Here is a 26,821-nt window from a genome sequence, read left to right as displayed (position 1 = left end):
GTCTTGGTTTAATTTACATTACTAAGTATCACTTTTCCCTTTCTAAAAATCTTTTTACAAGAGCAATTTATCAAAGGAAAGCTAATTACACCTGACAAAGGGCACTTTGAACAACTGTTTTCAGTATGTTGGGAACCAAACCACTCACACGGGAATCAATGGCATAACAGCATTTCTTGGTTGAAAATCTCTTAACTTTCACTTTCCCTAGGTTGCCACTACAAATAAATGACAATTTAGCCGCTACATAGAATTTGCTCATCTGTAGGCCTCATGGAATAGGACCCCGTTGCGCTGTATTCCAATTCAGCACCTTTAATAAGATGGCAGGGTTTCCCTTCCCACTTGTGTACACATACGCATGCACAAACACAGACAGACAGTGACACACACACACTGTAGTTTTCCAGTTAAGGACATACATCTAAATTAAGTTATTGCTTATAAAATATATATGTAAAAACAGAAATACCACCAACTTCACTTCCAAGTTCAACCGTAAAACTGTCTTTATAGTTTATTTTTACAAAGTAAATTACAATAGGGAGGTTAAACTGAGCATGTTTTCTTTTTCCCTATTGATAAATTTTTACCAAGGTTTCTGAGCAGGAAGAAGGGGGTTCCGAATCTTTCTACTAAATTATAAAATATTTTAGTGGTCACCACTGTGGAATGAAGCTATAGGTCAAATTAAACATGGAGAAATAATGTAGCAAACTCCCTTATAATCTTGTTTTTTTAATCCAGTCACAAATAAACAATCACCAATCAAGTTTTTTATAGTACAGATGAATTTTGTTGATTTATACTTAGCCATTAAAGTTGTCAACTCTCTTTAAATTTACAGTCATCTCAAGGAAACAAAGCTGTATTTGGTTTAAAGTTTTAAAAACTGCCATCATTTTTAAGTGCTCCTAAGTCATATTATTCAGCATATATGGTTTATGTATTGAACAAATGTGTGTTTAGAGTTGTTTCTTCATTAGCACCTTTCAGCCTGTGTTTTGCACAGCTGGAGTGCATTAAGTCTTTCTTGACACAATAAAATATTGTTGATTATAAAAAATTACAGGCGTAAGCTAGAATTGACAAGGCCAAGAAAAAAATCAACATAAGTGCTTTTTGCACAGACATGAGAGACCCTCTCTCCTGACACTGTAACTCACTGCCTAAATGAAATTCCTGAATGGTGTAAATGGAGACTTACTTCCAATACTAAAGCACTTACATTTACAATGGAGACTTACTTCCAGTACTTCCTCTTCCATAACTATTGTACATGGCAATTTTTGGTTCAAATGCTTTTATAGGTATGTGATGATACTGTGGAGCAGATCTGACATACAGCATGAATTGTAATACAATATAGGGAACTTGGTGGTGTTTGCATATGAAGGTTCATTTAATTAAGAAATCCAAATATTATTAAGAACATGTTCTGCTCTACAAGTTCCTATTTATACTTCTTCGTCTAATCCACCTAAATGCAGTTCCCAGTGAAATAACTGCACAGATGAATAATGTCATCTTATTCTCTGAAGATATTTAAATCTTATGTTGCTAAATGACAAATACCATGTTTTGACAATACTAAAAGCATTGAGCCTCAAGCTATGGAAACATAGCCAGTGACATGAAAATACTATGGTCTGAGCCTTACATTTCAGAAGTTTAGTCAATTTTTTGTAAAGTTATTATCTTTAGTAATCTAACCTTCCACTCCCTGAAAGGAAATAGGTTTCAGAGTGGTAGCCATGTTAGCCTGTATCAGCAAAAACGAGGAGTTCTTGTGGCACCTTAGAGACTAACACATTTATTTGGGCATAAGCTTTTGTGTGCTAGAACCCACTTCATCAGATGCATGGAGTGGAAAATACAGGAGCAGGTATAAATCCAGGTATAAAAGATGGGAGTTGCCTTACCAAGTGTGAGATCAGTCTAACGAGACAATTCAATAAACAGTAGGATACCAAAGGAGGAAAAATAACTTTTGTAGTGGTAATGAGAATGGCCCATTTCAAACAGTTGACAAAACCTAAACCTAGATTTCCCCCATACTCATTTCCCCCTACTGTTACTCACACCTTCTTGCCAACTGTTTGAAATAGGCCACTCTCATTATCACTACAGCTCCAAGAGAAACTCTATAAACTCATTCCCCAAGAACCCACCCCAGGGACGTTCGACATGCTTCCTAAAATACAAAAATAAGGGAACCTAGGCAGACCCATCATATCTGGTCACAACACTCTTACTGAAGGAATATCGGGATTCATAAAAACCATCCTCAAACCACTCCCGCACAAAGGGCCAGCTTCCTCCAGGACACAACCGACTTCGTCAGCAAACTCCACATTAATAACCTCCCTCAGAACACCATCCTTCCCACCATGGATTTCACTTCCCCATATACCAACATACCTCACAATTATGGTATTGCTGCCTATCTCAAATATTTACAAGATAATGGACAGCCCTCATATATCAACCCCAAACACATTGCCAACTCATTCATTCCATTCTCCCCAATAACAATTTTACATTCAACAACAAACACTTTGTCCAAACCATGGGAACAGCCCTGGGTACTAGGAGGGCTCCCCAATATGACAACCTCTTCAACTGGCCACCTTGAAGAAGAATTTCTGGACAAATGCACTATGAAGCCAATTATATACTGAGATACATCAATGATATTTTCATCTTCTGGACAGATGAGTTAATCTCCCTGATAGATTTCCACCACAACATTAACAATCACCACCCGTCCATTAAACTCTCACTGGAACACTCTCACACTAGCATCAACTCCCCGGCTCCATTTTTTAAAAAATCATTTATCCACGTGCAACAGTTTCAACAGGGGAGATTGAAGGAACCCCACAGCAGCATATCCCACAGCCCAGGGGTTAGGGCACTCATTTGAGAGGTGGCAGATCCATGTCCAAATCCCTTCTCAGGCAGGGGGGGCGCTTGTGCTGGGTGTTGTCCTAAAACCCAGGTGAGGACCCTAGCTACTGCTACTGGCCTGCTGACCCTGGTCCTCCAGCACAGCCTCATCTACTTCCCCTGGAAAAAATTCCTGGGTCCTAAAAGGCAAAATTTGGGTGAATAAAAATTGGTAGAATCTAAACACTGCTTTTTCAAATCCCTGAGGATCTTTCAGGGAAAAATCAGTAACATGGATAAGAGTATCAGCATCTGGTCCCAAGCATTTGGCTAAGTAATTCATCCTTCGGTTTACTAGTATTTATTTGCCTATATCTTTCATCTGAGGATCTGAATTCTTACAACAGAATGTGAGGTATATACCACATCACTTTTTATTATTCTCATTACATAGATGGGCAAACTGTGGCATGGATAGGTTAAACACTTGTCAAGGTGTCACACTGACAAGTCAATGGCAGAGCCAGAAATAGAAGCCAGGAGCCCTGGCTCCCAGTCCTCTGCTCTACTTATTAAATCATAACTAGCACTCTCTAAACTGAGAAGATTTCCATATGAAATCTTTCCCTTCTATCGTGCTAGCATAAAACAGCCTCCTTTAAAGGACAATCCAGTATTCCCACACACATTTTGAATTTGTACATATTTTCTTCCATATTTTAATATTGTAGTACACCTATTCATGAAGTGCCTACGAAACTGGGTATATTTGATATAGTTTAAATTAAGAGAAAACCACTTTTTTCACAAAAGAGGCTGCTATACCCCATGAAATCACCAATCACATCCACACCTACCCAGAAAGATAGCAAGACAGAGATAGAACACACCAAACTTGTGATACAGAAGAAAGAAATCTTAACCTGTAGACTAAATATCAAGAGATTCCAGAATCTGTGTTCATGAAAAGTCTGGACAAAACTATGCAATGTGCATTACACATCAGAAAGAGTCCAGACTGACACGTGTACTGTAAACCTGACATTTAGAGGACTCCCAACCTGGCTTTTCTTTTTGTATCTGCAGATAACTACAGGAATAACGTTGAACACAAAAAGAATTTTGAATACAAAGCAGTTCTTCAAAGCTTTCCTTCTACTTTTTAATTTGAAATACTGGATTCTCATTACACAGGAACAAAATAAGGCAGCTGTATCAGATGTACAAAAAGAAATTAAATTGGTTAAACAGACTGTGTTCTGCTTCCATAGCCAAAATTTGGAGTTTTAAACTGCATTTTCTAACATGTTTCAGAGTAACAGCTGTGTTAATCTGTATTTGCAAAAAGAAAAGGAGGACTTGTGGCACCTTAGAGACTAACCAATTTATTTGAGCATGAGCTTTCGTGAGCTACAGCTCACTTCATCGGATGCATACTGCGGAAAGTGTAGAAGATCTTTTTATACACACAAAGCATGAAAAAATACCTCCCCCCACCCCACTCTCCTGCTGGTAATAGCTTATCTAAAGTGATCACTCTCCTTACAATGTACATGATAATCAAGTTGGGCCATTTCCAGCACAAATCCAAGGCTTAACAAGAACATCTGAGGGGGGGGAGTGGGGGTAGGAAAAAACAAGGGGAAATAGCCACTCCCAGTCTCTATCCAAGCCTAAGTTAATTGTATCCAATTTGCAAATGAATTCCAATTCAACAGTCTCTCGCTGGAGTCTGGATTTGAAGTTTTTTTGTTGTAATATCACAACTTTCATGTCTGTAATCACGTGACCAGAAGAAATTGAAGTGTTCTCCGACTGGTTTATGAATGTTATAATTCTTGACATCTGATTTGTGTCCATTTATTCTTTTACGTAGAGACTGTCCAGTTTGACCAATGTACATGGCAGAGGGGCATTGCTGGCACATATCACATTGGTGGATGTGCAGGTGAACGAGCCTCTGATAGTGTGGCTGATGTGATTAGGCCCTGTGATGGTGTCCCCTGAATAGATATGTGGGCACAGTTGGCAACGGGCTTTGTTGCAAGGATAGGTTCCTGGGTTAGTGGTTCTGTTGTGTGGTATGTGGTTGCTGGTGAGTATTTGCTTCAGTTGGGGGGCTGTCTGTAGGCAAGGACTGGCCTGTCTCCCAAGATTTGTGAGAGTGTTGGGTCATCCTTCAGGATAGGTTGTAGATCCTTAATAATGCATTGGAGGGGTTTTAGTTTGGGGCTGAAGGTGACAGCTAGTGGCGTTCTGTTATTTTCTTTGTTAGGCCTGTCCTGTAGTAGGTGACTTCTGGGAACTCTTCTGGCTCTATCAATCTGTTTCTTCACTTCCGCAGGTGGGTATTGTAGTTGTAAGAATGCTTGATAGAGATCTTGTAGGTGTTTGTCTCTGTCTGAGGGGTTGGAGCAAATGCGGTTGTATCGCAGAGCTTGGCTGTAGACAATGGATCGTGTGGTGTGGTCAGGGTGAAAGCTGGAGGCATGTAGGTAGGAATAGAGGTCAGTAGGTTTCCGGTATAGGGTGATGTTTATGTGACCATCGTTTATTATTATTATTATTGGCCTAATAACATCAGCCACACTATCAGAGGCTCGTTCACCTGCACATCCACCAATGTGATATATGCCATCATGTGCCAGCAATGCCCCTCTGCCATGTACATTGGTCAAACTGGACAGTCTTTATGTAAAAGAATAAATGGACACAAATCAGATGTCAAGAATTATAACATTCATAAACCAGTCGGAGAACACTTCAATTTCTTCTGGTCACGCGATTACAGACATGAAAGTTGCGATATTACAACAAAAAAACTTCAAATCCAGACTCCAGCGAGAGACTGTTGAATTGGAATTCATTTGCAAATTGGATACAATTAACTTAGGCGTGAATAGAGATTGGGAGTGGCTAAGTCATTATGCAAGGTAACCTATTTCCCCTTGTTTTTTCCTACTCCCCTCCCCAGACGTTCTTGTTAAACCCTGGATTTGTGCTGGAAATGGCCCACCTTGATTATCATACACATTGTAAGGAGAGTGGTCACTTTAGATAAGCTATTACCAACAGGAGAGTGGGTTTGTGTCTGTCTGCATGTGTGTGTGTGGGGGGGGGGGGACACACCTGGATTTGTGCTGGATATGGCCCAACTTGATTATCATGCACATTGTAAGGAGAGTGATCACTTTAGATAAGCTATTACCAGCAGGAGAGTGGGGTGGGGGAGGTATTTTTTCATGCTTTGTGTGTGTCAAGGTTCCTCCCCCACTCTGAACTCTAGGGTACAGATGTGGGGACCTGCATGAAAAACCTCCTAAGCTTATCTTTACCAGCTTAGGTCAAAACTTCCCCAAGTACAAAATATTCTACCCGTTGTCCTTGGACTGGCCGCTACCACCACCAAACTAATACTGGTTACTGGAGAAGAGCTGTTTGGACGCGTCCTTCCCCCCAAAATACTTCCCAAAACCTTGCACCCCACTTCCTGGACAAGGTTTGGTAAAAAGCCTCACCAATTTGCCTAGGTGACCACAGACCCAAACCCTTGGATCTGAGAACAATGAAAAAGCATTCAGTTTCTTACAAGAAGACTTTTAATAAAAATAGAAGTAAATAGAAACGAAGAAATCCCCCCTGTAAAATCAGGATGGTAGATATCTTACAGGGTAATTAGATTCAAAAACATAGAGAACCCCTCTAGGCAAACCCTTAAGTTTCAAAAAAGATACACAGACAGAAATAGTTATTCTATTCAGCACAATCCTTTTCTCAGCCATTTAAAGAAATCATAATCTAACACATACCTAGCTAGATTACTTACTAAAAGTTCTAAGACTCCATTCCTGGTCTATCCCCGACAAAGACAGACTATAGACAGACACACAGACCCTTTGTTTCTCTCCCTCCTCCCAGCTTTTGAAAGTATCTTGTCTCCTCATTGGTCATTTTGGTCAGGTACCAGCGAGGTTACCTTTAGCTTCTTAACCCTTTACAGGTGAGAGGAGCTTTCCCCTGGCCAGGAGGGATTTCAAAGGGGTTTACCCTTCCCTTTATATTTATGACAGTGTGTATAAAAAGATCTTCTATACTTTCCACAGTATGCATCCAATGAAGTGAGCTGTAGCTCACGAAAGCTTATGCTCAAATAAATTGGTTAGTCTCTAAGGTGCCACAAGTACTCCTTATCTTTTTATTTTCTAACATGTAATCACTTAGTCCTACAATTCATTTTAGTGTCCACGTGATTGATCTTATAATGATCAGCTGCTAGAAAAAGCAAGGTGTTTAAGCTGAGATATGTGCAACATACTGTATTTACTGGATGTTCTGCTTTTGCTGAACACAAAGTTATACCTACTCTTTGAAATGCAGAGATGAAAGCAGTTCAATTTTCAGACCTGGCCTTTAGCCAACAGCAAATCAGTTTTTACAAAGCTAAACAACATTAGAAGGCTTATGAGAGCAGTAAGAACTTACAGTGGAACCATGCAGATAAAGCTTTCACTTCCAAACTGTAAGAACTAACGCATTTATTCCCAAAAGTAATTCTAAACAGAAGGCAGCTTTACATCAGTTTCAATCCTTAATGAAAAAATCACAATGATTATTACGTCGAAGTACAACGTTCGAAACATACTTGGCTGGATTGTGCTATAGGCCAACATGTGGGGGTATTAGCACTTCATAGAAAGGTACTTTTGTGTAATTTTAAAGTAAATGGCAAGGTGAACAGAGCTTATGTGCATGTGGTGTTGGTTTATTCTAAATCAAAAGAATAAATATATGAAGTCCATGGTCCCAGGCACAAATGGGATGTAACGGATTACTTCTTTGGACAAGATACTCATTCAGCACACAAAAATAACGTGCTGCCTGCATATTGGACAAATGTGTGATGGGCGGTATTATTAAAATGTCAGGGTGGCAGACGGATTTTGGGATTTAAATATAGTAAACTAGGATTAGTAAAAATTAAAACGGATGACTCCTTTCTGATGGAGCTCAGGAAGCCTTGCCCACTGTTTCAACAATGGGTTCATTCAGTACATTACTTTTATTTCTCAAGCAGTATTCCAAAAATAAGTCTCTTTGGAAATTTTAAATAATTTTAACACTGTCCTTTCACAACAGACAATGGTAATGTCTAACAGCTAAAAAAAATTTTTGGCAATAGTGAAACACAAATGAAAATTTATCTTGACATCTGTTTGACTACAATCAAGTAACAGAACTTCTCATGTGAGGTAGTATATCAAAAACCTAAGGTAGATAAATATCAGTTTACCACATGCTCTGAAGTTCAAACACACACTCACACATTTTGGATGACATCCTCACCCCCATTCCAGCACCTATATGCCGAGTAAAAGGGACAAAACAGCATAAAGAGCCAAGGAGCCTCTCTACACAGGAAGCATGGAAGACAGCCATGTGGCTGCCTTCTGAGACCCCCTCACAAGCCCTGGCATAGAGAGATTATGTGGGCAGAAAGAGCATGTTGGCTACACCATGTAGTACTACAGAAATTCCAGGCTATATGGCTGTCCAGAAAGGATTCCATAACTTAGGCCCACAGAACAATCTAAGATATGCTAGGGCCACTACCAGACTTTGGGGTGGGGGTCAGTCTAATGAAGGGCTTTTACTAACAGGTAAATACATTGTTTAACTGGAATTCTCTGTTTCTCTGCTCTCTGCCAGGCTTATCTTGGCTCACAGGAGATGGATGAATATTTGACTATGTCTTTGGTTAATTCTCCCCAACCCCCCCAACTTATTAAAATAATAATTGAACCAAAAGGAAGTGAAATTTCTCATCGACCCTTTTTGACTCCTGAACTCCAGGTTTTCCTGGGGCAAGTTTGAAGGAATGGCTTTGTTACTCATTGCGCCAGTGCGTTCAGACTCTATGGCTGGGTGTTGCAAGGTTTTTTGACTCTGTGGTATCATGCAGGACGCTGTGCGAAGAAGGGACAACATTCTTCAGAGTGCATGCTGCCTCTAGCGTTGATTTCAACACCTGGGAAATGGAAAAACCACCTGCCATGACTGCAAGTCATAAAAAAGACTCTATTGGGGAATATTTTCAAGAAATTCCTGTGCCCCAGGGTAAGAGAGGTACATGTGAAAAATGTAAACAGCGCAACAAAAGAGATTGCAAGGCCTGGGTGTCAGAATAAACCAACAGTATGAAAAATGGTCCTCAGAAGGCAATGACTTTGAAGATGATGTAGACATGTGTGGATCAGTTAGTAAACTTATTTTTCTACCATTCTTATGGACTGCCTACTATGCGTGACTAAACAAGTACATGATCACTTAGATTACTGTCATACATTTGTGTTTTGTGTGGATTACTTCTGAATTTCAAAATATAATGGGCATGTTAGTTTGTTGCGGCAGCATTTAACAATTAAATTTTTATGGGTACTGCTGGACTTCTGAAGTGATTTTTTATTGCTCAGGATAATCAAACATCCGAGGTGAAGATTTCATGTTCAAAAGTAAAGTTTGATTAGGTATTTATGAATTTTAACATTTTAAAAACACCATTTTCACTCTCACGCTGTTTGGTATGTTGCCAGAAATAATGGTTTAAGTATATTTAGATCGATAACCCCTGTGATTTATTTAATTATTTTCCCCATAAAGCTGGGTTTGGAATAAATTATGTCCCTTAAACTGTGGTACAAACAGATACAGTAAGAGGAACCTTTCACTTACAATCTCACTTTTCTAAAGCAGTGCAACAAATAATATTCAGTGAGAGAGTGTTTTTTTTTTCTCCATTTTGTTTCAGAGCCCAGCATAGCCATAAGGAGTTATGACATCCATCATCTCAGCATCTACATCTGTCAGCTGCTGGTACCACAGTAGTGCGGCAACTAAATATACAATAGATAAGAAACTACCTTTTAAAAAAAAAAAAAAAAAAAAGACTTTCTTCATGATTCAGTAAAACCATGGATGGGTTCGTAACCAGGATCAGCAAATTCCATCAAAACTCCGTCGATTAAAAGACATTTTGGTTCATTTATGCAACAAATTTTCCCCTTTGTCTTGTTCAGAACGAACATTCATTATGACCAGGCTACGCTCCAGCAGGCAGAGCAGACATTGCCAGAAGGTTGCTAGATATATTTTATGAGAAGGAAATGGAACAGCATGCAAAAAACATTAATAGGAAATTAGTTAATCTGAGTCTTGATAGCTGGAGCAATGTACACAATGATTCAGTGATGTGTACTTGTGTGACAACAGAAGATGGGGTTGTCTAACTTACAGTAACAACTGATACATGAAGAAATGCCCAGACAGCAGAATACTTAAAAGTAGTAGCAGTAAAGGTTATAACAACCTGTGAAAAAAAATTCAAGTGTCAAGTGCATAGCTTTGTTAGAGATAATCCTGCAAATGTAACAAAAGTGAGAAGATTATGATAATGAAGGGAACTTGAAATGTGTACAGTGCTCATCTGATGTAACTTTGAGCCAAACTTAAGTACAACTGCAGGAATAAAGGAAAATGTTGTTGATAGTGCAAAATACTTCAGAGTGACAACCACTTTGCTTCAGATTCACGAAAGAGAGCAAGAGGATTTCTCCCCCAAGATGTACAATGGAATTCAGTGGTTGACTGTTTTAAGCTATCTATCGAGAACAGGCCTATTCTGAGGACAACTTGTGAAGAAAATAGTGACGACATAGATGGAACGATCACAGCCAAAGTAGTCAACATGGGACTAAAGAGAAATGCCGAATATCTACTGATTATACTGAAACCTATTTCCGTCACCTTGGACACCCTCCCAAAGGATTGCTGCTGTACTACTGCTGCTGTTGAAATTTGGAAAGAACTTGAAAAGCCACAGAAGAAAAAAATACTGAACAACCAAGTTAAATTGTAGGCATAAAGAAGTGGATGGATCAAGTCCTTATTCCACCTAATTTTCTTGCCAATATTTTCAAGCGAAAGTAGATGCCTAACTACTGAAGAAGAAGATGCTGCTATGACATGGGCATCTAATAATTACACATCAATAATGCCAACCATAAAAGATTTCAGGGCTGAGGGTGAACCATTCAAGCAGTACAAGTTTGATGATGATATTTTAAAGAAAGTCACACCACTGAACTGGTGGAAGTCACTAGCTGAACACCTGGAACCAGAACCTGTTGAAGTGCTAAGCCAGCTTTTCACAGCAATAGCCTCTTCTGCATGCACAGAAAGAATATTTTCTTCATTTGGACTAACTCAAAGTTGAGAAATCGATTGGGAGTTGACAAAGCAGGAAAACTTGTCTTTCTCCTCTAGTACATCAATGGTGGGTAACCTGTGGCCCATCAAGGTAATCCACTGGCGGGTGACCGGACAGTTTGTTTACATTTGCATGGCTGCCTGCAGCTCCCAGTGGCCACGGTTCGCTGTTCCCGGCCAATGGAAGCTGCAGGAAGCGGCAGCCAGCACGTCCCCGCTGACCACCAGTTTCAAGATCTAATTTTGAGTTTTGTCTGCTGTAGGGGTAGATTTACCGCTGTCGGCACAAGAGCTATGCTGCCAGGCGGCTGCTGCTCCATACACCCGGAGAAGGAGAGGTCACAGTAACTGCCTCCACATCAACCTTCTTCCACAGTGCTCTTTCTACAGTGGATGGCCCTGTGCACCCCGGTTGTGCCAAAAGATAATAGTCCATTATTAACCTGGAATAGACTCCCAAAGTCTAAAGACTTCACTATCGTCTTTAGACGTTAGGAGTCTATTCCCTCCTCTATCTGTGCAATCACAGTAACTCATCATTAAGATAAATGAGAGTTACTCATGCATACTGAGAACAGACCTCTTTGTTTCAAGTAAGATTGAAAGGATCAAGCCATTAATATATTCATTGCTTGAACACAAAAATCTCCAGATTTACAGTCAGAGAAATATCATCTCAAGCATGGATTAATCAGGACTGACTGTAGAAGAGCACATAGCACTGTGTCTGTGAAATATGTATATAGGTGTGTTAATCTTTCTAAAACATAACAGTTTACACCAGGGGTGGGCAAACTATGGCCCAGGGGCTGCATCTGGCCCTTCAGATGTTTTAATTTGGCCCTCGAGTTCCTGCCGAGGAGTGGGGCCAGTGCTTGTCCTGCTCTGGCGCTCCAGCCTGGGAGCAGGGTCAAGGGCTTGCCCCACTCCACACAGCTCCCAGAAACAGTGGCATGTCCCCCCTCCAGCTCCAATGCGTAGGGGCAGCCAAGGGGTTCCACACGCTGCCCCCGCCCCAAGCGCTGCACCCATTGGCCAGGAACTGTGGCCAATGGGAGCTGCAGGGGTGGTGCCTGCAGACTGGGCAGTGCGCAAAGGCGCCTGGCTCTGCTTCCGCATAGGAGCCGGACGGGAGGGGGCGAGGAGGGGGGGCACATGCCGCTTCCTCCGGGAGCTTCTTGAGGTAAGCACCAGCCAGAGCCTGCACCCCTGACCTCCTCCCGTGCCCCAACCCCCACCCCAGCCTTGATCACCCCCCCGCCCTCCAAACCCCTCGGTCCCAGCCCAGAGCAACCTCCTGCACTCCCAACCCCTCATCCCCAGCCCCACCCCAGAGCTCGCATGCCCAGCTGGAACTCCCCACCACTGCACCCCAACCCTCTGCCCTAGCCCGGAGCTCCCTCCCACACCCTGAACTCCTCATTTCTGGCCCCACCCCAGAGCCCGCACCCCCAGCCAGAGCTCTCCCACCCTCCTACAACCCAACCCCCAATTTCATCAGCATTCATTGCCCACCATACAATTTCCCTACCCAGATGTGGCCCTTGGGACAAAAAGTTTGCCCAACCCTGGTTTATGCCATAGCCAGAATTTTTTTTTCTGTTTGCACTTATAAAAATACCTTTAGCACAGTTCATAATGATTTGCAAGTCAAACTATTCTTTCTTATTCTACGCCAAGACTCTGTAGACAAGGATTTGACTCCCAGTAATTCACTAATGTGAAATGTACCAGGACAAATTTTCTTCATAGGCTGGATGTGTCACAGTGGCTAGTAAACACATATACAATCCTGGAATTTCTGTGTTACTAACAAGTTTAATAAGAGGAATGCTTATCCACCTATAACAGACTGTACAGTGGTTGCCATTTAAGTCAACGTTTATGATCAGTTAGCACACAGTTATAAGAGAGACACCACAATTATGATAGTATATTAAGTAGTACAAGTGGATTCTACTTTCCTGTATTTAGAAAAGGAAATTAATGGGCTAACACAGATAGCACTGTGTTAACGATTGATACATGCTGATTATTTTTTTTAATTATAACTACTGCAATCTCTAAAATCTCTTTACCTTACGAGAGTTAATGTGCGGTCTTATTTAGTTGTGTTGATCTTTAAGGAGTAAATTAATAACCAATATTTGCATAGTAACATACTAATTCTGATCTTACACCAAATGTAAATCTATAGTAACTCAGTTGAAGTCAATGGAGTTCAACCATTGTAAATTAGGTCAGAATCAGGCACCAACATTAGTCTATGGGATGTACAGTATCTCAGTGCTTGTATGGTAATATCCACACCCATACAGAAATCCGTTGACATCATATTTGAACATGCCACATTCTCCTGTCACTTTGCAAAGCCTTTCAGATGGGCCAAGTTGCTTTTCCATTACACATGTCAGAGTAGAAGGGAACATTTGGAATAGCTCAAAAAGTTATTTTAAAAAAATACAGATATGTGAAAGGATTTCTCTCTCTCTACTGTAATAAATACACTGTAACAGGATTTATGACACGAGGATTTGGATTACCTTCAAAGCTATGTTTTTCCATTATCCAAAGGCCTCTGAAGATGTTCCAGACACAGGTAACCAGATGATTAGCTCTTTATTATTATTCAGTTTGCATCTAGGTTTTTGTTTTTGAGGGGAGGATCTGTTCTGACAATTAAATAGTACACCATGCTTTTCTCTGCTGTCGCCACCCATTGTTTTCTTTAGTTTAAACTTAAATTTTCTATTCAATTAGCTGCCTCACCTCTCTAGGGCTTCTTTAGGCTTCTTCTAGGGATTCTGCCTTTGCAGAACCAAGCTAAGCAAAAGTTCCCTGGGAGAGCAAGAAGTCATACTCCTCCACTCGTTACACAGGGCAGGCCCACACTGATCAGTCAAGGCTGACTCTATGAAGCATGCTCAGAGAAAGCAATAACCCATATATGGGGGAAACTGTTACAACTACATTGACAGCTGCTCTGTAACATCCACCCTTAAAAGGGAGTGCAATATACTTGTTTTTTCTTCATACCTGCCTACACATGGTGACAGGCACAGAAATATCTCTCAATCATGGTGATCAAACCCAGCTATTGCATTCTTTTCCCTGGAAGCTGACTGCAGCTCAGAGACATATGCTCTGTCTGTTTTGTCAATTAGTTCTTAAATCATTGAAGTAGAAGAAACCATAACATCTTACAAGAAATATGGAGTGAGTCAAGTAAGAGGTGAACAAGAGTTTGCTTTTAATTTGGCTGAATATAGCTAGTGAACAAAGAAGTTAAATTTCTGTAAAGCAGTTTGTATGTGCGCAAAAGAAAGTACATGCGTCCAGGGGTACATGTATGAGAGACAAAGTACTCCAGGACAAATAAGTGAGAGAGTGAGTGTGTGTCAGTCCATGAGTGTGTGAAAGTGAATTTAGAGACGTGTGTGTGTGTGCAGGTCAGCCCCCCCATCCAAGATCACATTCATCTTCACTTGCTCTTCGACACACGCATTCTCTTCTTCATGCACGCTTCGCACCTGCTTCTCATACACATGCCAGACCCACCACTCACTTACTCTTCAACCCCCGCCAACTCAGTCACACATAGCCCAACTCTACGGACTCACCCCTGCACCTGCTGAGTCACTGCATATTCTCAGTGAGTCATCCTTCCAGACTTCCAGTCAACCTCACTCAGTCACCATTCAGTCCTGACTTGTCAGTTCTCTCCATCCCAAATCAATCACATCTATTTCCTCTCCTCCTGTCTCTCCAGATTTGTCTGCTAGGAATTTGGAGGGAAATATTGGAGCCTGGAAGGGGGCAGGATACAACAGCAGTACTGAACCTGGACTCAGACAAGATGACAGCAAGGAAGGAACAGGCCTGCATCAGTGTACTGTGAGCATGGAGAAATCTCTGATCTTCATTCCCCTCCACCCCCATGAGCCTAGGCTAGTGGGAATCAGAAACAATCAGAAACTTGGGGCCCATGCAGCTTGTTCTGCTGAAGTATAGTGAGCGGTGCTCTCCCTACAGCCCAGCCCTGAGCTCCCTTCTGCACCCAAACTCTCTCCTGGACCCTGCACCCCACACCCCCTCCTGCACCGCAACTCCCTGCCCCATCCCTGAGCCTCCTCCTGCACCCAAACTCCCTTCCAGAGCCCGCACCCCAACACCCTACCCAGCCTGGTGAATATGAGCGAGTGAGCAAGGATGGGGGAGAGCGAGCAATGGAGGGAGGGGGATGGAGTGAGTGGGGACTGGGCCTCGGAGAAGGGGCAAGGTAGGGGGTGAGGAAAGGATGTTCGGTTTTCTGAAATTGGAAAGTTGGCAACCCTAGCTCTACAGAACAGTTGCGATCAGCTGGGATGCTAAGGTGAGGCTCCCTAGCCTGAGGACTGGGGGCAATGCAATTCTTGTTCCAAAGAACAGCATTCACTGACATTCAGGACATGCTGCAAGGAGTATTTACTCAGGCTTTGGCTGAGATGGTTATTTGCGGGAGTTGTGTTTGGCAGGACTTTTGTTTGCATTCCGATAATGTATTCTTTTGTTTGTATTGTACACGTACCTACATTTACAACAGATATATATGGGGGAAGAGGGAGAAAAACCAAGTGTCTATTCAAGGAGAGGTCAGGCATAGACACGCACCCAAATTATTCATGCTGCTTATATTACAACAAAAAAACTTCAAAACCAGACTCCAGCGAGAGACTGTTGAATTGGAATTCATTTGCAAATTGGATACAATTAACTTAGGCTTGAATAGAGACTGGGAGTGGCTAAGTCATTATGCAAGGTAACCTATTTCCCCTTGTTTTTTCCTCCCCCCCCCCTCCCCAGACGTTCTTGTTAAACCCTGGATTTGTGCTGAAAATGGCCCACCTTGATTATCATACACATTGTAAGGAGAGTGATCACTTTAGACAAGCTATTACCAGCAGGAGAGTGGGGTGGGGGGAGAGAAAACCTTTTGTAGTGGTAAACACCCATTTTTTCATGCTTTGTGTGTATAAAAAGATCTTCTATACTTTCCACAGTATGCATCCGATGAAGTGAGCTGTAGCTCATGAAAGCTTATGCTCAAATAAATTGGTTAGTCTCTAAGGTGCCACAAGTACTCCTTTTCTTCTTTCAAAGAGAATTAGAAAGTCAGGAATTGTGAAAGGTTGGTGTAGCTGATCCTGTGCAATTAGAAAAAAAATTTCACACCATGCTCCCTCCCTGAAACAAACAACAAAACAGATACACCAAAGCTATTCAGTATTTGACTATTCTGTTTACAGTCTGTGAAGGTGTTGAACACATAACAGAACTGTGAACAAAATGCTGGAGGATACTCTTAAACGTGTCAAATCACATGAACACATATTATTTCTTTTGGGGTATAGGTTGAGGTTACAGAAGGAAACAGATGAATGCCAAGAACAGCTGAATTGTAATAACAATTAGCACTTATGCACAACTTTAAATGGGTTTCTTTCAGTTTATAAATTGTGCTTACTAGAACACTCTTATACGAACAGATTAAATGCTCATTTAAATCATCATAGGAGAGCCTTTTCATTGGCGTGCTTGGGAAGTGGATTACAGCCGCAGTACATATAACTATATGTTCACAGCACAGTATAATACAAACATCCAATGAGGATGTACAATACATGGTGAGGTAGCTTAAAATATGCATTCTTCATTTAGATGAGGCAGAGAAAAATGACTCGCATGCATGTTAGTGAGGTAAAGCCATGATTATGAGTTTTCTGACTCCTATCACTGTGCTCATTCCACTAGCCATATTCTCTCTTTGTAACTACCGCCCAGTGTGATTTCTATAAACATATAGTAACCATTGTGTCATATATTCACCCTTAAACTTTTCATCTTCCTTCATTGCATGAACTTTCAGAACATGTCCCACCAAAGACTTCACTTCCCCCAAGTACAACCTGGAGTGGGCAAAACACTTTTCTGGCTTCATAAATGTGATGCAGCGATGATGACTCCTTTTTCCTTTTTGACAGTACTAGAAGTCATGGGCAAAAAACAAACAATTCTTTCTAGGCACAAATGTTTCATCTAAGGATAAGAATGGGTGGCTTATTTTATGCTACTCTCTTTTCCCCTTCACTGGCTACACTGAACATCAAAGAACAGAGTAGTTTCTGTGACAGTGTTTATCATTTTGCAAAGTTGTTTATTCTAGTACTGTTATTCAAGTGATATCATGAGGAAAGGGGTTGTAGTTTGTTCTTTCAGGAATTGGTGTTTGTGGTCAGGTTAAGGTGAAAACCAGAGGTAATGCGTGGGGTTGTTAAACTACTGGAAACCCAAAGGAAAAAAAACAGCAAAATTTCAAAAAGGGAGCATTTTATCTGCAAAAGTTAGTAGGTTATTTTAATGAAAATATTCATAGGAAGTTCAGTTGTGCCATGAAGTGTTATTGTGCCACATTTGGAAATGAAATTAATTCAGAAATACAGAGGGATTTCCATCTCATTTTATGTGGAAATTATAATGTAATCTTAACTTTGGTGTTACTGCTGATGACTCCACAAAACTGCCTCACCTTGTAATTAATAGGATTTTTCATTTTTTTAATTCTCCCCCTTAGAAGAGGAACAACAACAATCATGCTTGCGGCTCTTCCACGGAACTTTACTGAACAATTAGGTTTTGTTCAGGGGTATTACATTTAAAAAACAACAACAACAACTCAGAAGAGCAGCATCCTGAGGCACTTAATGATCTGGGGGGCTGGCGGGAACCATTTAAAAAATATGATGAATGATTATTCAGTTTCATCCCATCATTCCACAGATCACTATGAAAAGAGGGTACCAGAGATAATCCCTCTCACACTGGCAATCATCTGAAAGTAATAAGCAATGACCTCCGTTCCTGCTGTGCGATATCAAAAGAAAAAATGCTGGGAAAAGCATTACATTCATGTATTATTAAAATAACTTACCATGCCGGGAGAGATTCCTGTTTGTGACCTCTCCTTTCTCACGGAACCCAGGGCTCACGCTGGGCCCTCCCACATCCCCATCAGGGCTGGTGAAGCCATTCACTTGACTCGAGTCCCTGGAGACTGTGTTAATGCGAGTGGGGATCGGTTCAAATGTAGGGTCCAGTTCCAAGATCAGCCGATTCAGCTGCTCAATTGACTGATCGATATCCAGAGTAGGAGAGGATGGCAGGCCCTCCACAGTCACTCCTAGAGACAGGCCATGTGGGTCTTTCTCAGCTACTAATCTGGATCTAAAAGCCTCAGGCCCTGGATGTTCTGCTACTTCACTGGAACTTGGCACGGTCCCTATCCCCCGCTGCACAGCGTCTCTGCTGCTGGATCCCCGGGTGGGTGTGTCAGGGATTCTGGGTTGGCTCTGCATATTGCCTGAATTCTCTACAGTGCTAGAAATGCCAAGTCTTACTTCACTCTCGGGGGAGTAGGTGTATTGGTGAGCAGTGACCATCTGCTGTTGGCGCACCCAGGTCTGGGTAGAGTAGTTACTAGGGCCATAAGCCTGAGGCTGAGCGGAAACAGGAGGATTCCTTTGCAGCTGCTGGGATTGCTTAGGCTCACCACTTCCAAATGATCTCTCATAGAGGGGGTCTACACCTATTCCCAGGTCTGGGGCTAGAGCACTGTGGTGGTCCTCTCCAGTGTTGCTTCCAAAGCCATCTGAGAGCAGCGAATTCTGACTGCTCTTGTGGCAGTTGAAGTTTCCAAGGTGGGCTGAGTGCTGCCCTTCAGAGGAGGACAGTGTCCCGATGCTGTCCACACTGTGAAGGTCATGGCTGGGCATCTCATCATCCAGAATATCTGTCTCCCTATCCTTCAGTTTGGTGTCTCCGTTCACATGAACCTGAGCTGGCACTATGTGGCGAGTCCCACTGTACTTGCTTTGGGCATCAGTCATATCCTTGAGGGGACTGACTGAGTTTTCTAGGCCGAAGCCACTAAGTAGCTGGTCCAGCTCTGCCTTCTCTTGTGGGCTCAAGCCCCGTTTGATTCCCGGTGCTTGATGCTCCTCGGTCTTGTCCGTCCTTATAGAAGTTGTTGAGTGTCCTGAATCACTGCTGACAGATAGAGTATGGTCACTGTGATCAGGGCTGCTGGTCACAGGAACCCCCTGGGCTCCACTGGGGATGCTAGTATCTGAAGAGCTCTTCTTTCTCACTTTAGCATAAAGACTGCCATCAATAGGACCCTGGGTGTGGAGCACTGTGAAAGGAGAAGCAACAGGGTCAGGGAAAGAAAAGGACAGAGTATTAGATAAAAGCGCTGAACAGCATTACATTACATTACACTGCAGAGGTACTGCTGACAGCACACTCATTAATTTTCTTTGTAAACACATGCTGGTTTTAAAAACCAAACATCAACCAACAGCACTCTCTTGCCTTATGGAACACATTTCAATTTATATATAGGAAGGCCCTTGATAAAAACATAGCACTGTATGAAACAGGAGGAGAAAAAAGAGTTATGTATATGACCTTGTGGCAAAATACAATTCTCTACTTTTATACTTTCCAAGAAGTGAAATCATGGCGGTGCAATAACAAGACTACTGTTTACACTGGTTTGAAGACCCACATTATTACTTACCTGGAATTTGAGAGACATGACTAGTATGCATTCCACTAAGACTGAACAAGGGCTACTGGAACTTTCAATTAGTGCTCTTAGCATACGTTTTGCAATTGCCAGTCTGCCAGCTCCTACTAAATATGTTAAACATATTACCACTGATCAACTTTTTGGTAGCCCACAGAAATGACAGGCACTTAATCAGAGCAGGAGTCTGTGTGCAGTGTATCAGAAATATACAGTATCTCTTGACAGAGGTATGAGCACAATATCTAACTAGCTTTGTAGGATACATATTGTATATACATGACTTCTTTAGTGGGTATTTTCTTTTTAATAATGTCAAGGCAACTAGTTCTCACAAGTCAGAGCATGAAACACAGGGATAGAGAGAATCAGGCTAAACCCCAACTCAGAAAGACAGAAAAAGACCTATTACACTTGTATAACATTTGTCACGGCATATGAGCATCCTTGATTTTGTCTCTGATCTGCCAAAAACTTTAATTAAGAAGTTCATATCTAGTCAGACATGCAGAAATTGTATGTAACTGAGAAATTTTATAATATGCAACAATAACTGGGGTGGTGGGGGAAGGGGGATGTATCCACTCAATTTACTCGTGTAGAAACGGACCAAATTCTGTTCCTGATTACACCAGTGCAACCCTTGTAATGTCACTGAAGTTGCAGCATTGTAAATGAGAGTCTGTGTGAATCAGGTTTTACAGGAGTGTCTGCTAATTTCTGAGCCAGGTGTCACACTATGACTCCAAATACCTAAAAACTTACTCTACCTACACAGTATCTACATAATATAAACAGCTCAAAGGGACCCATCAATGTGACTGCACACATACTTAAGATTTGTGGCACCTTAGAGACTAACCAATTTATTTGAGCATAAGCTTTCGTGAGCTATTGGTTAGTCTCTAAGGTGCCACAAGTACTCCTTTTCTTTTTGCGAATACAGACTAACATGGGCTGTTACTCTGATACTTAAGATTATGTGCATGCTTTGTTGGACTGTGATCAGAGAGAACACAGGTTTCAGAGTAGCAGCCGTGTTAGTCTGTATTCGCAAAAAGAAAAGGAGTACTTGTGGAACCTTAGAGGCTAACCAATTTATTTGAGCATAAGCTTTCGTGAGCTACGTTTAGCCTGCTCAACAACTCAAGTTTCATTTCAAATTTCCAAATCCCTTTTGTGTTCAAATTGTCTATATTTGGCCATACCCAACACAAAACCTTTTGTTTGTTTGTTTGGAAGGTTTCAGCAAACTTGGTCAATTCATTTGAGTTACTTGAACATTAAACAAAACCACTCTTCCCACATGTTCTCTCAAAAACTTTTGGACTTGGTTAATTCAGAAATGACTAAAGCTGTAATGCTGAACTTGGCTTGTTTTTATAGTGTTCATTAAGATTTTTAAAATACTCTTAATTTTGAAGAATATTGGCTCTGTAGCTTTAATGTTATAAATACCTTTCTACTATTCATTTTTTTAGGATGTAAACTAAGCTCACTCAAACTGAGAGCATCCTACATCCACGAAATCTCATATTGAGAATGCAGAATGCAAGGGATGCCAAACTATCAACTACAAAATCAAGACAAGGAGATCTAATGTCATATCAAACACATTCCATTCACAATCCAACATATTCTAAAGGAGTTTCCAAAGTCAGACTACGCTTTGATAGTCATTAATAAAGGTTATTCCTAAATGAGAGCATCCCAAGGTCACAGCATTCAAAATATCTGAATTATCCTCACTGTATGAAATAACTGAGCATAATTGGACTAGGAGGCTGATCTCACATCTGTGGACATGTTATTACATGGAAAGCAAGAAAATACTGTGTAATGGGCTTTGCAGATTTCTAGACATGGCCATTATTCAAACGCATACAGTATATATGATTCTGATATAGCTATTCTTGGCACTGATGTCATTGTACCTCACTATGACAGAAACTATTTTCACTATTTTCTCTATATTCGTTTATTTTTATATACACTTGTTTTAAAAAGTTATACAATAGAACTCAGATGAATTCCAAAGTTAGTATTAGGTTTCAGAGTAACAGCTGTGTTAGTCTGTATTCGCAAAAAGTAAAGGAGTACTTGTGGCACCTTAGAGACTAACCAATTTATTTGAGCATAAGCTTTCGTCTCAACCTCAGCACTGCCCCCTGGTGCATATTCCTTAAAATAAAGTTTTCATCTCATATAATTTGTCAAATACAACACACAGCATACTATTCTGCAAACAGGAATATTTTACACAACCTTATGTTCACTACACATGCATCATGCTGTATTACTCCATTAATCCCACTAAAGAACAAAATAGTTTTAAAACACAAGCAAGCTAGGTGACTGAAAATGCCATGACAAACAGACTGTCAGCATCTCAACAGTGACTCTTTGATCTCTAGAGAAAATTTGTCAGAAGTGGTTTTTACCACTGAGGACTTCCTAATCAGTTTGGGTTGGAAATAATATTGTCAGAACTCCTTCGTGTTATTTCAGTTCTAGCACGTCTGGTAATATACAAAACCAAGATGCAGAGAGCAGAACATCTTCCTCTTAAACATTTTAAAGCTTCAAAAAAGTTTTGTTAGGCTCAATCTTATTTTATCAAGATCACTCCTCCCATCCCTGATTGCCAGAGTTCACTAAAGGAAGCTTTTGATAGCCTTCTAGACATTTTTGGCCAAGGAGAATAATGAAGTGCTTACCATGTTTAAGTGGTACATATTCTGACAGTTTAAGGAGTAATTCTGTTGGGTTTGTTTATGCAGCTCTCACTGATTTCAAAGGGGTTTGTGCAACCATAAGCAGAGTAAGTTCCTTAGCTATTACCTAATTTACAAACTGAAAGTGAATCCTCCTCTTGCTTCAAAGAGGGCTCTCACAAAACTCTCCATTTGAAAGTGCAATTTTCTGTTGTATGCACAGCCAGGAAAGCAAAATATGTGGTTTCGTTTTTGCAGGATTCATGGCTCATTTACAAGAAAATTTATATTAGGCAGGAATTCCTGAAGAATCGTTTGTCACCAACATTTGAGACAAGTTTGATCATGAAGAAACTACTGCATTAAAATTTAGGTCCAGAAAAATCTTTCTTTAAGGCAATGGACAATGTAGTCTGTTTACCTGGCATTGCAAGATCTGCTGACAGATCTGATACAGTGCATCTCATCTGTGAGTGTAACAAGTACACTCTTTTCCTGGCAGGCTTAAAATTGCACATTGGTCATGAAATTTTCTGAAATTACTGGTTAGTCTTTCTGACTATTTTGTGATTTCAGAAAGGGCCTTATTCATAAACTATACCCATAATGATAATTAATTCATCAGTTTATAACGGTAGGGAAAATGATTTGGTTGGAAAACACATTATTTGTACGGCACATTGCCAAATTTTCTTCAGTTAGTGCACAGCATACTGAATGTTATATGAGAGGTCTAATAGGTTTTAGTCAATAATTAAAGGACAACTTTCTAAATTTTTTTGTTAGAGACCAGACTTTACGAGTATGTTTCTAGTTAAGAAAAGCACTGCACAGAATGTCAAAAAATAAGGTTCTGAAAGAACAACAAAAAGCATAAATCCATCAGGCTAGAACAAACAATTTCTTTCCCCAAGGCATTTCTCTGTGTGCTGAGTGTTACAACTCTGCTGAAGTTTACACTGCAAATTGCACAAATCTGTTAAAGAAAAGGGCTTCTATTCACCAGGGTGAATGCATCACTGATAGGTACATACATGAATGTGTCACTGTGCTGTAGTTTGCAGTGTTGTTGTAGCCATGTTGATCCCAGGATATGAGACAGAAAGGGGGAGGGGAGTGTGAAATAATATATTTTATTTGACTATCTTCTGTTAGTGAAAGAGACAAGCTTTTGAGCTATGCAGAACTCTTATTCAGGTATTTATTGGTCCCATACCTCACCCACCTTGTGCCTCTCACTGTACTCTATACAGATACTCAAGTACAATACATATGGCTTAGAGAGCTTCATTATAGGAAAAATCACTGATTGATGGTTTCTCAACCTCTTGGATGCCATGCTCTCTCAGCAATCCTCATTGCTGATAGCATCCTAAATTGCTATCGGTGCCTGTTGATCAAAGGGTGGAGAGATTGTCATATGGAATTCTTTACTACTGTAACCACACTTCAATTTAATGTTTTGTTGCTAAAAGAAATCAAAGTGTTTTGTTTTTTAAAACACAACCATGCGATAATTATTTTCTGACCAGCAATAATTTCCTTGTGGCTAGTTTCCAGTATAAAAAAAAACCCAGGCAAACTTAAAATACTGCTTTGATTAGTATGGTCGGATATCTCAACCCCACGACCTATACAGATTCAGTGGCTAAGGAAGAACTCCTGGGGAGAAAGGTGTAAAACTAATATTCTTGTACTGACAAAAAAGAACTCCTCCTGACTTACTTTTCTCTATTTTCCAAAACTGAACGTAATACCCTATTAGGTAAAGTAGTGTAAATCCTTCAAACACGCAAGTAAGGCACAATACACACCCCCAGATGAAACATTCCAGCACACATATATGGTGCTTCTTATAAGATGTTAAGGACAAAATCCTGCCCAGTGTGAGTGGTTGTTCTAGAAGGATAAATAATGCAGGTAACCTTTCCTTTCGCCTCACCAGCATAGCACGTTACTCATTGTCAGTGGAGTGCTAGGCGATGGTTGAAGCAAATGTGCTTGCTAATCTGCCAACAGGTCATGGACTGCTGGTTTGGGAGCAAGGCTACCACCTTTGTGCTCCGCAGAGAATATTCACCCTGTTTCTTCCTGAGACATTCTGTACCTATGTGAGACTGGCTTTCCCATGGCCAACATTGCTTGCATTATTATTAATCATTTATAATAATGCTGTGTGACCACAATCTGTTGGGGTCCTCATTGTGCTAGGCACTGTACAAACATGTAATATGAGAGAGTCCCTGCGCCAAAGAACTTATATGAGTAATGAGTAGCAAGAGGATTTTGTCCTAACCACTTACACCGCAGGTTCAGTAGTGAAAAGAAAATAGACACAATCATTTGGTTCTGCATTCTGATATTTTCAAATCTCATAAACCAAAGGCAAAAAAATGGGGGGGGGTCATTTGAAATAGGAAAAATTCTATTTGGTCCTATTACTAGAAAACTGGATATATTTTTACATAGCCAAATACATCAGGAAAACAAACCCCAAAGATGACTAAATCAAACTCAATTTTTAGTTGGGGTACAATATTGTTCTTCAATATATTCTTATTTCTGTTACTAATTAGCACCTTAGATTATTAAAATGAAAAGGACTTTAAATCGAATTTATTTTTCACTACTTGTGCTCTTTGTTTATGTGTTGCACTTCAGGCACTGAAACTACACTGCTCAGTTTCGCTTTCTTCATAGTGCTTTGGTGCAGGCAGTAAAAGAACAGTACTGTTTGGTTTTCCAATACTTCTCAGGACTGTTTTACAAAAAAAAATAATTTTTCACTTAATTAAAAGAATTACAATGTTTCTATTCATATTGGGTTATGCAAAATTATAGAGTTGCAGCTTAAACTACTTGGGGGTAATGAGTGTTCCCACTCATTTAAGTAAGTTTAAACATCCTTTTGTTATGAGCATATAAGAGAAATGAGTGGTTTCAAACTCTGAAAAGATCCTATTTCTTGGCTAAGACACTTAATTAATGGCTATTCAAATCTTGGTTCTCATCAGACCTTCAGCCTGAAGTGAGGACTAAGAAGCTGGACAAGTTTCAGGTTTCTTTGAATGGCCAACATTAACTAATAAGCACCAGGGAAGGGTGTAGCTCCAGGAATGTTTTAGACAAGTATATCAGATGAAGAATAAATTCTGCAAGAAAAATCCCTCCTCTGGCTGTCATGTAGATGAATGAAAACTTTTTCTCCCTTTTGTACTTAGAACTTTTCAATTTTAAAGTACAGTTCTACTCAGACAAATCACCCTGTTGAAGAATGGAACCTTTTTACTCAAAGGAGGGGGCCCGTTGGAAACTATGGGAGTCTTTCAGTGGGCTTTGGATCATCAAGCTCCAGCTCTCCTATCTGTATGTATCTATACAGAGTGAAACCTGCTAGGTTAGAGCTAACACAAGGAGAGAGGATGAGCTAATGTATTCTAGCTTGAGCATCAACAGAAAAAACTCTAATTTTAATTCAATGGGTTTTGGATCTGGTGCCAATTTCTAAATGAAGGGGTAAATTCTGCTCTTGGTGGTTGCACAGGTATAAGGTAGGAGAGAAAAGAAATTGGCGGGCAAAATTTTTATTGCTGGTAATAATCCACTAACAGGAAAGAACCATATGACCTTCAGATCTCAGACTGATTCCAGTCCTGGCAGTTATATTTTTACCTGTAAACTGAGCAAATCTAATCTGCAATCAGTGAGAGACAACAACAAAAATTTCTTTATAGTCAACTTTCTAAGCAGAACTTCAATACAATAACTTACAATTCCTTCCTTTACACAGTACAGTCACACAGTATGAGAAGCTGAGTGTTGCAAGATATTTAGTCTCTCTTGCAGAGGGAACAGCTATCATATGCTGCTATTCAACCTCAGACCTCTGTCAGGGTTCACATCATGACAGACAGGATGATGTTTCAACATTGGTATCTTTGTGACTTGTCCTACCATTGTAGAACAGGCAACTGGGTTTCCTGGCATTTACTGTTTCACAACCCCAAAACTGCCAGCACCAGGAGAGTAAGCAGGCTAGAATCCCTGAACAGCTGCAGACACTGTGAACACTATCTTATTCAGCAGCAGCATGACTGGTCTGCATTGCACCTAGCTAATTCACTTGTTAAGAAGAATTCTACAAAGAAAAAATTAGAGAAGATAAGCACCTCAAACATTTTAATACACTGTACATGTATTCTGTACCTGTTCATTTAAATTTTTCTGAGTAAGAAAGTGTATAGGGTTTAATTTGCCTGGGTGGACAGCTAAACACAACTCCCAAACCTGTACTGGTCATTTAAATCACTGCTTAGCCATGTAAAACAGGTAT

General features: G+C 40.5%; 1 protein-coding gene across 9 annotated transcripts in view; it reads right to left on the bottom strand.

Annotated features, from left to right (window-relative positions):
- Positions 1 to 26,821, bottom strand: part of TNS3 (tensin 3) — a 352,619-nt gene that overhangs the window by 75,732 nt on the left and 250,066 nt on the right. For all 9 annotated transcript variants that reach the window (XM_073332748.1, XM_073332750.1, XM_073332751.1 and 6 more), the window contains one exon: positions 18,119 to 19,378. In XM_073332748.1, coding sequence (XP_073188849.1) covers positions 18,119 to 19,378 — 1,260 coding nt within the window. The remainder of the gene's footprint in view (positions 1 to 18,118; positions 19,379 to 26,821) is intronic.

The sequence above is a fragment of the Lepidochelys kempii genome, chromosome 2 (genome assembly GCF_965140265.1).
Source record: "Lepidochelys kempii isolate rLepKem1 chromosome 2, rLepKem1.hap2, whole genome shotgun sequence".
Classification (NCBI taxonomy): Eukaryota; Metazoa; Chordata; order Testudines; family Cheloniidae; genus Lepidochelys; species Lepidochelys kempii.
This window is presented reverse-complemented; position numbering and strand designations above follow the sequence as displayed.